The 12,643-nt window shown below is 48.6% G+C and overlaps 1 protein-coding gene across 2 annotated transcripts; it reads left to right on the top strand.

Annotated features, from left to right (window-relative positions):
• Window positions 1–890: 890 nt before the first annotated feature.
• Serpinf1 (serpin family F member 1) lies at window positions 891–11,645 on the top strand. 2 transcript variants are annotated; one of them, XM_033762856.1, is made up of 9 exons: window positions 891–1,000; window positions 1,479–1,577; window positions 4,655–4,742; window positions 6,430–6,619; window positions 7,273–7,428; window positions 7,836–8,039; window positions 9,123–9,265; window positions 10,035–10,245; window positions 11,241–11,645. In XM_033762856.1, exons 2-9 carry the CDS (start codon window positions 1,534–1,536, stop codon window positions 11,498–11,500), a joined length of 1,296 nt encoding a protein of 431 aa, XP_033618747.1. In that variant the 5' UTR covers window positions 891–1,000; window positions 1,479–1,533; the 3' UTR covers window positions 11,501–11,645. The 2 variants fall into 2 exon arrangements, with proteins under 2 accessions (XP_033618747.1, XP_010640449.1); XM_010642147.3 differs by lacking the exon at window positions 1,479–1,577 and having other exon boundaries at window positions 892–1,000; window positions 11,241–11,644.
• Window positions 11,646–12,643: the final 998 nt, after the last annotated feature.

The following is a 12,643-nucleotide window of genomic DNA, read 5'->3' as shown; positions in this document are numbered from 1 at the left end:
AGACAGGGTGTCACTACATAGCTCAAACTGGCCTCAAACTTGAGGCAATCCTCCCAGGTGCTAAGATTACAGGTGTGTGCCACCATGCTCAGCTAATGTTTTACTTTCACACCACACTGTAAGTTTCTAAATATCCCAAGGTGATCTGGGCCCAGTGTTTTCCTTTTGGGTAACTTTATTGGAGGCCTCCTCTGGGCCATAGTGCCCATTCTGGTCTTCAGAAATCACAGAATTTCAGAGCTGAAAAAGCATGTAGACAATTTCAGTTCATTCCTTCATTTTTCAGCCAAAGAGGGAAGAGCCAGAAGGTTAACTTGCCCCAAACCTTACTCAGTGTCAGGGCCAGGGACCAAAAAGAACCTCAAATCCAGTTGAGTATGACTGTGCACACCTGTAATCCCAGGATTCAGGAGGCTGAGGCAAGAGGGCTGCTGCAAATTTAAGGCAGCTGGAACTGCATAGGAGACCTGTCTCAAAAATAACAACAACAACAACAACAAACAACAACAACAACAACAACAAAACCCCAAACCTAAATTTCCATACTAGGCTGATGTTTTTCTCTACTCCACTTGCCCACCTCTCCAGCCCATCCTGCAAGACACCAGGCTGGCCAAGGTAACCTGGGGTTGGCCATCTTGCAGGAAGTCCACAAAGTCCGGGGCCGCCAGGGCCTGGTAAAGGAGAAAGTTATACAAACAGGTGAGTCTTGGGGTGTGGGGTGAAAGGACAGCAGTGGGTTAAAGTTAACTCCAGACAATGATGCAATAGCAGAATCCAAATTACGTGCAGGTCTCTTTAAGAATAGTTGTTTAAAAAAAAAAAGGAAAAGAAAAGAAAAAAAAAAAAAAAGGAAAAAGTAGTTGTAATCTGAAGCCTGCTGGAGGCTGGGTTGGGAAGCAGCTATAAAAGCTCTAGTGCTTGCTGGAGCCCCTCGGAGTGCAGACTGAGGAGACCGAAGCTGGAGTACACCCGGGAGTAGAGCTACAGCGAACTACAGGTAAAGCAGCTCCGGGTCTGGTCTGTGGCTCAGCGTAAGACAGGAGGGGCCCCCGAGATAGTGGACTGGGAGAGACAGCGGTACCCTGGGAACAGTAAAAAGGGCATGCAAGGAAGAGGTGGGGGAGAGTAGCCCCTGCAGCACGGGTACCAGCGTGAGTGGGGAAGAGAGGGCAGAAAGAGTGAGGGAGCCGAAGGCCAGGATCCAGTTATTCCCTGAGGACCCACTGCAACCAGACACAAAAGGACTTTGAATGAAGTGACTGGGAAACAGTCGGGGGTGGTTGTGGAAGCAGAGAGCTAAGCTCTAGGTCAGGTCTGAGCAGCTACTCAAAAAGGGCTTCAGCCCCAAGAGAAGGACCCTCTGAGAGATGTGTCCCCAGGGGTGTCGGAAGGGTGACTGCCCTGTAGCCCAGCCTGGCTTCCTCTCACTTCTCTCATTCCTGCTTTTTACAAATCAACTGGTGCTGATTTCAAAGGTTATTTCCCAAAGCCACCAAGCAACTGGCTGCTGAGCCCTGCTTGAGGGCTGGGATGGAGGATAGCCAGGGTGTTCTGTCCAGGACCTCCAGTGAATTGTGAGTAAAAGCTGGGAGACAGAGAGGTCCTGGTCCCTAGTGAACAGTGGCCACCCTTTAGCTCAGCCAGTGTGTGGAGTTGGGGGACTAGGCTCCCTGGGGACCCTTTTCCTTCCCTGAGGCGAGCCACAGCAGGGAGTAGTCTGAGACCAAGAAAAGTTTCAGGGTTCTAAACCTACCACTGTCTGGCCTGTGGCTCTCCACCCGGGGTTCAGTCCTTAGCCTGAGGGGGGCTGGGATAGGAACCAGGCAGTTCTAGTCCCAGGGCTGGTAGATTCTGGGATGTCTTGGCCTGACTCACTTAGACTCCAGGATTTCAGAAAAGATGTTTCCTGGGGGCTGTGGGCCAGAGAGGACCCCTGGAAACTCTCCCGAGGTAGGGGAGTGGGAGGGAGGTGCCCTCCCTTGCACTGTCCACAGTTTGTTGCTCTGTGGCTTGAAGGCTGTATGGTTCTGTGAGGGGGAGGGTGAAGGGGAGGAGGAGCCATGGTGTTTGTCTCACAGCTGGATTTAATTTGAAACACATGTTCTGGCTCATGTTTATCCTCCCAGCTTGGATGCAAGCTCCCAATATCTCTCAGTTCCTGCACCTCTTGGATAGTGGCAGAAAGGAAGGTTGACCTTAGTCCAGGTTATCCACTGCCTATGTTCTCCCCCACCCAGCAGGCCAGGAGTCTGGTTCAGATCCTGCCCTTTGGACAGCATGGTATCATTGTCCCTGTGCCCCTGGCCAGCCAATGGTTGCCCCAGCCTATAGGACAGTCACCTTGCACAGGTCCTGGTGTGTACTCCAGGGCCTTGGTTTCTAGTCCCCTTCTGTCTGTACTGGTATGGGGTTTAGTCTCCCACACCCTGTGTCTCTATGGGTTGAGGTGGAGGGTTCAAAGTCGTGGCCATTAGTACTACCTCTCCTGCATCTAGCTCTGGGCCCGCTTTACACCCTGTCCCTTTCCCCACCAGGTCCCCTCACTTAATCTCCAGTCCTCAGTTTTACCCATGTAGTGACAATGATCAGTTACACCGATCTGGAGCTTAGGCTCCACAGAGACTCAGGAAGGTCTCATTTTCAAGTGCATCTGAACTGTTCCCTGAAGTTGTTTCTTTATTTTTTGGTACTGGGGTGAAGATGTTTCTTTAAATACTATGCCAGGTTGATCATTTTTCCCTTTTCTTTCAATTCCCTACCCCGGCGAGAGGTCAGCTGGGGCGAGCTGACAGCTTTTCCGCTAGCCTTGCCTCCTGAGCATCGCACTGAATTTTCATTCTCCAATACGCCGGTCCCTTGAGGCTCTGGGCAGAGCTGGCCGGGTGGAGAGCATCTGTGAGTCTGAGTGTTGAGGTCTCTGTCTCTCTCTGCCCGGAACACTTACTTTCCTTGCAGTCTGAAGGGGTGAGCTTCCCAGAGCTGCGGGGGCAGCCATGTGGAAGAGCAGCTGACTGGGAACACAGGAGGCCCTCAACTCCCAGTTGGCGCCAGAGGAGGGTTTAGAAAGCTGGGCTGGTTCTTGTTAGTGGTACTGACTTAAGCTAAACAAACTCAGGGATCTTTTCTTTGTTGCCTTTCTTGCACTACAATGTCACCTGGTGGATTATTAGACTTAATTTTAAGGACTTCAACTGACAATCACAGACTGCGCTCCTCACTTTTCTGGCCCAATTTTTTGGGGGGATCAGAGAAGTTAGGGTGCTGTATTCATGGGGGAGTGCTGCTGTGTATATGAAGGGATGCGATGGAACCCAGGAGACCTTCAGGGGCGGTAGGTTTAGGACAGGTGGAGGAAGACTGTGGACCAGCCAAAGTTCTGGCTGCTGAGGCCTTGTCAGATTTTGTAACTAAATGCTTCTTGGGGTGCTATCTGTAAATACCCCCACTGTCTTTGCCACTCCCCCACTACCTGATTCCAGGGTGAACACAGATGAGGTGAATGCAGGAACATCTAAAGACCTAGACCCAGATTTGAGTTTTCCTTGTGGTCCAGGTGGCAGATCACAAGGTAGGCAGAGGGGCCACTGAGGAGGTGAGGTGAAGGGATGTAGAGTCTTACTAAGAAGCAGGCTGGCCAGGTGTGGTGGCGCTTGTCTGTAATCTAAGGAACTCAGGAGGCTGAGGCCAGAGGGCTGCAAGTCTGAGGCCAGCCTGGACAACTTAGTAAGGCACTAAGAATAAAAAGGGTTAGAGATGTAGTTGAGTAGGACCAGACAACAAACAAACAAGAGTAGTTCAACCTGAAGGAAGGAAGGCTCCAAGGCCTTAAGAGCTATTTTCAAGCTGGGAGAAACGAGAGGACGTGGCTCCACAGGGGAGGGGACCGTGGGATTCTTTGAAGGAACATATTTGGTTTGGGATCGTTTGAGAGCTTACTGATCTCTGGAATTAAGTGCTGCTTAAGATACTGGTTAATTTTTTAATCCTTATAATAATAGGTAAGTACTACTTTAATTACATTTTACAAGGGAAAAAACTACTACTTACAGACCAATTAAGACCTAGAATAGAAATTTAAACCCAGATGTACACCCTGCATTTTGACCCATTAGCGGAGGAGCTTTTGAAATGGAAATGAGAAGGCAATGAGTGCCAGTGTAGGGCCACGGGTTTCAGGCCAGAGGAGCCCAAGAAGCTTGAGAACTGATGGGGGACAGAAGGTGTTCGAATAGACGCTTCCATTCTTGATACTCCCTGATTCTAGGGTTGAGACCCAGGTTCTGCCTGTTGTCTGAGGAGACAGGGCTCCGAATCCTATCAAACGAGCTGGCAGGGTACCTCCAGGGAAAAGCCTCACGGTGTGCTTGTGCTAGGCCACAGTCCATGCAGAGGAGCCCACTGCAGGATCTTCACTGCTCTGGAGCCTTAGGTTCCAAAACGGGTCACTGGACAAAGGCCATAGACCAGAGCATAGTTCCGGGTGTGACTGGATTGAGAGCAGGTGCATGGTGGGAACTGCCGGGGGGGTGCAGTCTGTAAGCTGAGTCCACGTCCAGGCTTGGGAGGCAGGAAGGAAGGTGCTTGCTCTCTCTGTCTCCCGCCCAGGATGGTGTGGAAGGGAAGTGGCCTGCACCTCTTGCTTCTTTTGCAGGCTCAGGATGCAGGTCCTCGTGCTACTCCTCTGGACTGGAGCCCTGCTAGGGCATGGCAGCTGCCAGAACATTGCCAGCAGCCCAGAGGTCAGTGGGGGTTGGTGGGTGAGGGCATGAGCTGTCCCAGCCTTTCCTCGGCAGGCCGTGTGGAAGATGGGCCTGGGAGGTTGTACCTGGGTTCCAAGCTGGGCTCTGGCTTTTATTCCTCCAGGGTCTTGGTTTCTCCAGCAGCACTTTTCAGAGGACAAAGTTGGAACAAAAATAAAATCTAAAACCAGGAGTGGTGGCACAAACCTGTAATCCCAGTGCTCAGGAGGCTTAGGCAGGTGGTTCACAAGTGAAAGTCAGGCTGGGCTACCTAATGAGTTCAAGACCATTACAGAGTATGACCCTGTCTAAAAAGCCAAAGTACTCAAACAAGTCTGGAGTTACCCCTTCTTATGTAAGGAGCTTTCCCCAAGTTCTTTGTACTACTTGTGGGGCTGAGTGGGCAGTGGTCTCTGATATTTACTCAGATACTGACCAGGGGTCCAGCAGAGGATGAATTAGTGTGGACAAACCACCTGCTGTCCAGTGAGGGCACAGTCAGGTCAAAAAGGCAGACAGACATCTGGAGAGAAGCCCCTGCTATGTGACAGTGAGGGACAAGGCAGTTAGGCTATATTAGCAGGGGCCCTGGACTAAGTTGTGGGTTCTGAATTTGAATTCTGGTCCTACATCTCCTGGCTTAGTGACAGTACACAAGTCACTCTTAAATCACTCTCTGTTTTCTTAGAAAGCATTGTGGCCATTCAGTTGTTTCTCATCTGAATACCTACTCTGGAGGTGCTGGGGTGAATAGAAATGTAAAAGATTCAGTTTTTGCTTTTTTTTTTTTGTACTGGGGATAGAACTTGGGCCCTTGTGCTTGTAAGTCAGGCAGCAGAACCACTGAGCCAAATCCCCAGCCCCACATTTTGCTTTTGAGGAAGTCAGTTCTTTTGAGATATTCATCTTCTGGTATATTAGATAAATACATCAAGTGGATCGAAGTGAGTCAGGAAGAACTAGCAGGTACTGAGGGTGTGGCTCAGTGGTGGAGTGCAAGGCCCTTGACTCAACCCTCCAGCACTATAAAACAAAACAAAAAACTAGCAAAGAGCTTGGCACAGTGGTGGGTGGCTAGTAAGTAAGCAGGTAGTAGCTGACTCTGAGAAGAGGTCAGAAAAATGAAAGTTTCCTTCAGCTAGGGAGGAAAAATCTGTTTTGGTGGAAAAGTTGTGCTCATGAAAGTCAAGGTGGGTTTTGATGGGAGGAACCTGGGAAGAACCTGGGAAGGTTCTAGGAAGAAACTGGGAGGCAGCAGGAGCTTGCTGTGGCCTGAGTATGGGGTTTCCCAGGGGAGGGAGGGCCTCGATTTTGTTTTGCTTTTTTTTTTGAACTGTGAATGGAACCCAGGGCCTCATGCACACTAGCAAGCATGCATTCAACCACTGAGCCAGATTCCCAGCTGCTTAAAAAAAAATGTGCGTGTTACCGGCTTGTGGCTCACAGGTCACAAGTGCTTGAACCTGGCCAGCTAATCTCTTTTCTAGGCTGTCTCTCCCCAGCAGGGAGCTCACACATAACCAGGGAGCACAAGATCACTCTGACTTTGGGCTGAACACACCAAAATTAGGAAGGAGAGCTCCCAGGGGCCAGAACACAAGCCCACTCGGTGCCATGAGGGGACACTGTTTCTGCTTGTCTCCATTGGTCCCTTAATTCTAAGCCAGATCTTCCTTTCTCCTCCCAGGCTCCTGAAAGCACAGGGGAGCCAGTGGAGGAGGAGGACCCCTTCTTCAAGGTCCCTGTAAACAAGCTGGCAGCAGCTGTCTCCAACTTTGGCTATGACCTTTACCGGCTGAGATCCATCGAGAGTCCCACCTCCAACGTGTTGCTGTCTCCGCTCAGTGTGGCCACAGCCCTCTCTGCCCTTTCGCTGGGTGAGTGCACAGCCACAGCCCAAGGGCCACAGGCATGGTTCTGGGAGGCAAAGAGGTGCTGGGAAGCTGCCTTGCAGGATTGTGGCGTGTGCACGTGGGAACTTGAGGTCAGCACACAAATTCTCACGTGTTGACATAGTGACATCAATAGTCATTCCTTTCTTTTTCTTTTGGCATCAGGGATTGAACTTGGGTCCTTGCGCTAGTAAGGCAGGCAGCGGAACCACTGAGCTAAATCCTGGATCCTTCATTCTTTTCTTCAGTGAGCCTCGATTATGTGCTAGCCATTTGCCCAGGTTCTAGGGATATAAGCCCCACCGGCAAGTCTAGGCTCACCTCAGTGGGGTCAGGGCTGAGCTCACAGAGGACACTGATAAAAAGGTACTATACAACAGTGTAGGTGCTGTAGTGGGAGGAATACAGGGACTTGAATCCCAGCCTTATCTCTCTAGGCTTGACACCTTTATCCCACTGTAGTAAAAATCTCTAAGAATGAAGTCCCTGTTTTCTTCCATTGCCCTTGAATTCCTTGTTGAACCAGGTCTGCAATATCCACCTACTCAGGCTCCCAACAGAGAAAATGGAGTATAGAATTCCTGTCCTGGGGGAGGCCTGTCTTGACTATATAGGCTCTATCCTTGTCTCTTTGGCAGGATCAGAACAGCGAACAGAATCTGTTATTTACCGGGCTCTCTACTATGACATGATCAGCAATCCTGATATCCACGGAACCTACAAGGAACTCCTTGCCACTGTCACTGCCCCCCAGAAGAACCTGAAGAGTGCTTCCCGGATTGTCTTTGAGAGGAGTCAGTCATCTTTCTGGCCTGGGCTGCCGGAGAGCCTGGGGCTCTATGTTCTACGCTGGGGGTTTCTTTCTAAACAACAGATGATATGTGCTCAGGCCAGGCCTGGCACTGGTGGGCAGGAAGGGGCCCGTGAGCCCAAAGAGGATCAGAAAGAGGAAGTGGGCTGTGGAGACAGCAGGTGGGTATGGGGAGGGCAGTAACATGAAGAGGAACAGCAGTGGGCAAAATGAATTGTTCCTTGTTCGGTGCCCAGGGAAGCCGGCAGAAGTCCTGGTGAGTCACCGGAAGATGCTGGGCAGGAAGTTGGGGCCTGCTGAGTGCTGAACCAGAGCCTAAAGCTGCCATACTCTCAAACACAGGGTGCTGGTTCAGCTCTCTTGCACTAATCTTGCTCCACCTCTTCTCAGAGCTGCGGATAAAATCCATCTTTGTTGCACCACTGGAAAAGTCATATGCGACCAGGCCCAGAATCCTGACTGGCAACCCACGAGTTGACCTTCAAGAGATTAACAACTGGGTGCAGTCCCAGATGAAAGGGAAAATCCCCAGGTCTACAAAGGAAGTGCCCAGTGAGATCAGCATTCTCCTCCTTGGCGTGGCTTACTTCAAGGGTGAGGGCTTCTCCACTTTGGCCAAAGTCAGATGGCCAGCAGGTATAGAGGGGGCTAACAAAGAGAAGTCAAAGACCCTACCCAACATGAACCCAGGGGCAAAGCCAGAGGAGGATCTAAGAACTGTATGTGCCTCAACACATCTGCTTATCATCTACCAAGTGTCTGCAGTGTTTGATAAGTATCTACAAATTGTGAGAGGCCTAACTGGGGCTGGGTATTGTGGTCAGTTTCTGACTTTTGATCCTAACTCTGTCCTAACTCTGTCTTTATGAGCTGCTGGATCGTACACAAGTTTCTTAGCCTTTCTGGGCTCATTTCCTCATCTTTAAGGTGAAAGTCCCATCCTCCTCCATAGACACTTTGTTTTCACAACAGCTGTATCTGAGACACAACAGTGCTTAGGAAGCAATTGTTAATTATCTATCAGTACTCTTCAGCTAGGCAGTGGTGAGGTGCCCGGAGCTGTTTGACAGGCCTCACGTGAGGCCAGCCCCATTCAAATGAGGCCTTGGAAGTGGGGTGATTTGGGCAACATCTCCCTTAAAATGCTTTGTGACTCTGGGTGGGGAGCCCCATCAGCATGAATCTGAAGCCAGCCTGGTTCCATAGTGAGTTCAAGGCAGTCTGAATTACATAGCGAGACTCCGTTTCAAATAAAACACCCCAAAATAAAAAAAAAAAAACCAAAAACTCCATGACACCTGTCACGGAGCAGCAATAACAGACCACCTGTGCAACTAGGGAGAAGTCAAATGGCTTTCTACTTCAAACACGGACATCCAGGGAGTGAAAGAACAGTCACAGGCCTAATATACTGAAGGCCACATGACACCCAAGGAGCTTAACAATCCAGAGTCAAATCATCCCCATCAATTTATTTCCAACTGAGCTTGCTTGCAGAAGGTATTCAGGGTCCTGGAAACAGTGGCACCTAAACCACACATGCTGAGATAGAGCAGCTGCACCTCATGACTGAGTTTCTTTTAGCTGGGTGATTTCCAACAACAGGCCTTGTAGACAACACAATCCTGTGGTCTCTCTGCCATCTGGGGCTCAGGACACTCTGTCATTTCATTCCAGGGCAGTGGGTAACAAAATTTGACTCCGGAAAGACTTCTCTCCAGGATTTCCACTTGGATGAGGAGAGGACTGTGAAAGTCCCCATGATGTCAAATCCCAAGGCCACTTTACGCTATGGCTTCGATACTGATCTCAACTGCAAGGTCTGGAGGGGTGAGGTCGGTGTGGGTGGTGGGAGAGGTTCAAGTCAGGTAGAAAGGTGTGAAAGAAAATGGAATGACCTTGGAGATCTGACAGCTGTTTGAATTTTGCCTGCTGCGTAACTTTGAGCAAGTTACTAACTTCTCTGAGCCTTTCCTCCTAGAAGCGGGTAAGGGATAGTATCAAAAATTATTCACTTAGGGTTTAAAATAAGGAATGGGTCCTCATGACTTGGCACTCAGATATTGATGTCTTTTCCTGAGACCTTTTACTTTTAGAATCAAGTGCCAAATTTTGAAAAATGCTCACAATCTCCATGATGCTGCTAGCCTTCTAGGGTTTTATGAATGCCTTTTTGTAGTGCTAGGGCTGGAACCCAGGGCTTCATACATGCTAGGTAACTGGTAACTTTTACCAGCTACACTCCAAGCCTGACTTCCTTGAATTCTAAGCTAGCAGTTTTTAACATTCTCTTTGGGAATCTGACAAAAGTGCCTGAAATACAAGAGAAATGCCATTTGTACGCATGGACACACTTGTATGTGGATTTTGGGGAACTTCTGACAGTATTTGTTCCATAAGCCTTGGGTCAAGAGCTTTTGTTCAAAGGACCCACTTTATTGCTGCTTCTGTATTGTTGTACCCAACACTTTTAGCCCGGTGCTCTGCACATAGAAATGAGCAGTAAGTTGGCAGATCTTGCTGTGTGTTCATCCCTGGGCTCCTGGGCTTCTATGGGATAACTCACACACTTTCTCTTCATTGGTTCAGATTGCCCAGCTGCCCTTGACTGGACGCATGAGTGTCATCTTCTTCCTGCCCATGAGGGTGACCCAGAATTTGACCATGATAGAAGAGAGCCTCACCTCTGAGTTTGTTCATGACATAAACCGAGAACTGAAGACTATCCAAGCAGTCCTGAGTATCCCCAAGTTGAAGCTGAGTTTTGAAGGCGAAGTTACCAAGTCCTTGAAGGAGATGAGTATGTTTGCAAGACCCTTTTGCTCTTTGGAGATGGGGTGGGGTTGAGTCTGAGCCTTCACTGTACCAAGAAGAACTCAAGGCCCTATCGCCTGGTAGGGAGGTCCTGGATGCTTGCTCCATTCTAACAGTGCTGGACCTTCAAGTAGTCCTACAACAGGAGCTCAGAACACAGGTCTGGGTCATCCGGTTTCTAATCTAAACCTCATTTGTTGTGTGTTCTAGGGCAAGTCACCTACCTCCCTACCAGCTCAGGGTGCTACATACCTCACAGGTCAAAAACAGTCCTTCTCTTCCAGCTTGTCCCACCTTTTCCCCCTCTGGTGATACTAGGGATTGAACCTAGGGCCTCTGTCCAGAGTTACATCTCCAGGCTTTTTTTGTATTTATTTACATTTTTTTAGTTTGAGAGAGTCTTGCTAAATTGCTAAATTTCCCAGGCTGAGTATGAACTTATGATTCTCTTGCCTCAGCTTCCAGGAGTGCTGGGATTATAGGCATACACTACCACCTTCGGCTTGTTTGCCTTCTTGAGAATCAGTATTTAAGAATCAAGATTGTTACCACCAGCCACAGCCTTTGGGAGAGATGCTCAATGACTGCTGTGAAGGCAGTGGGGCTGACTCTGTGGTACCTCCTGAGTCAGGATGAGTCTGGGCACTGGGCAGCAGCAGCATAAACCAGGCGTGGTGGTGCATGCTTAAAATCCCAGAATTTGGGGGCCGGGGATTTAGCTCAGCGGTTTGGTGGCCTGACTTACAAGTGCAAGGACCCGAGTTCGATCCCTGGTACCAAAAAATAAATAAATAAATAAAATCCCAGAATTTGGGAGGTTGAAGCAGGAGCACCACAAATTTGAAGCCAGCCCGGGGCCACACACTTAGTTCAATGCCAGTCTTGACTCAAAAAACAAAAAAATAAGAATCAGGATTGTATTTTTTGTTGGGGTGTTGGATAAGGGAGAGTTTCCATGGGAATATCACTCAATCTTTGCAGAGCTGCAATCCTTGTTTGAGTCACCTGACTTTAGCAAGATCACAGGGAAACCCATCAAGCTTACTCAAGTGGAACACCGGGCTGGTTTTGAATGGAATGAGGATGGGGAAGGAATCACCATCAACCCAGACCTTCAGCCTACCCAACAAACCTTTCCCCTGGACTATCACCTGAACCAACCTTTCATCTTTGTCCTGAGGGACACGGACACAGGGGCCCTTCTCTTCATAGGCAAGATTCTGGACCCCAGGGGTACTTAATTAATGCTCCAGTTTAATGTTCTAGTACTATAGAAGAAAACCACCAGGGATAGCAGTTTATACACTAGGAGGGCAGTCCTCATAGTTTCAATACATACTTTGCAATAAAAGAGCTTTAACCTTAACTTTTGTTACTGTGTTTCCTCGTTTTGAGCTTTGCTGTTGAACATGAAGATTACTCTTTAGGAATTTGCTAGTTCTGTACTTTTAGCATGGTTGCATTTAAACTCTGAAGAAAGTCACCATTTATAAGGGTGTTTGGTTGTCTGTGTTGTGGATCATAGGTACTGCCTTTCTGCTCTGAGGGAGCTTATGCATTAGGATCACTGATCTCCCACCAGGGCATCTCCTGCTCCTATCACTGCTGCAGCAAACGGGGTGGTAAGCTTTCTGTGGTTGTAACAGGGATCTGAGATCACTAGGAGAAGAACAGGTTTATTTTGGCTGTTTTAGAGGAGGTTCCATGACTGACCCGGTTGCTTTTGGATGTGTGGTGAGGCAGTACATCATGGCGGGAGCGCATGGTAAAGAACATAACTGTCTCTTGGCTGTAGAGCAAAGAGAAAAAGGAGACCAGGGTCCCACTATCCCTCTGAGGGTGTGACAGCCCCTCATGACCTAAAGACCCTCTAGGTCCCACTTCTTAAAGGGTCCACATCTCCCAACAGTGCCACGCTGGGGACCAAGCATGGACCTTTAGAGGACATTTAAAATCTGAACTCCAGGAGGTGGGCACGGTGGCAATGCCTATAATCCCAGCACTTAGGAGGATCTCTATAAGTTCAAGGCCAGCTGGGCTACAGAATGAGTTCAAGGTCCACCTAAACTAGAAGTGAGACTCTGCCACAAAAAAAAAAAAAAAAAAACCAAACTACACCACGTGCTCCAGACTGGGAATTAGTGAAAGCATTATAAGCATTATAAAGGATAACATAGACAGATAAGGAAAGTAATTTTTAACTTCAGGAAATAATTCCTTAGAAAATAGCATTCACAATTCTAATAAGATCTTTAAGAAGGCATACCTACTTTATAAAGGACAACAGAGTATTTAGGAACACAAAACATACCAGGTGTTTAGAATGGAGTAACCCTAGAACTGTCTGCAGGACTGTTTTTTTTTTTTTTTTTTTTTTTTTTTTT

The sequence above is a fragment of the Fukomys damarensis genome, unplaced genomic scaffold (genome assembly GCF_012274545.1).
Source record: "Fukomys damarensis isolate Sample0158 unplaced genomic scaffold, DMR_v1.0_HiC HiC_scaffold_13, whole genome shotgun sequence".
Taxonomy (NCBI): Eukaryota; Metazoa; Chordata; class Mammalia; order Rodentia; family Bathyergidae; genus Fukomys; species Fukomys damarensis.
The sequence above is the reverse complement of the archived record's forward strand: the minus strand, read 5'-3'. Positions and strand labels throughout refer to the sequence as shown.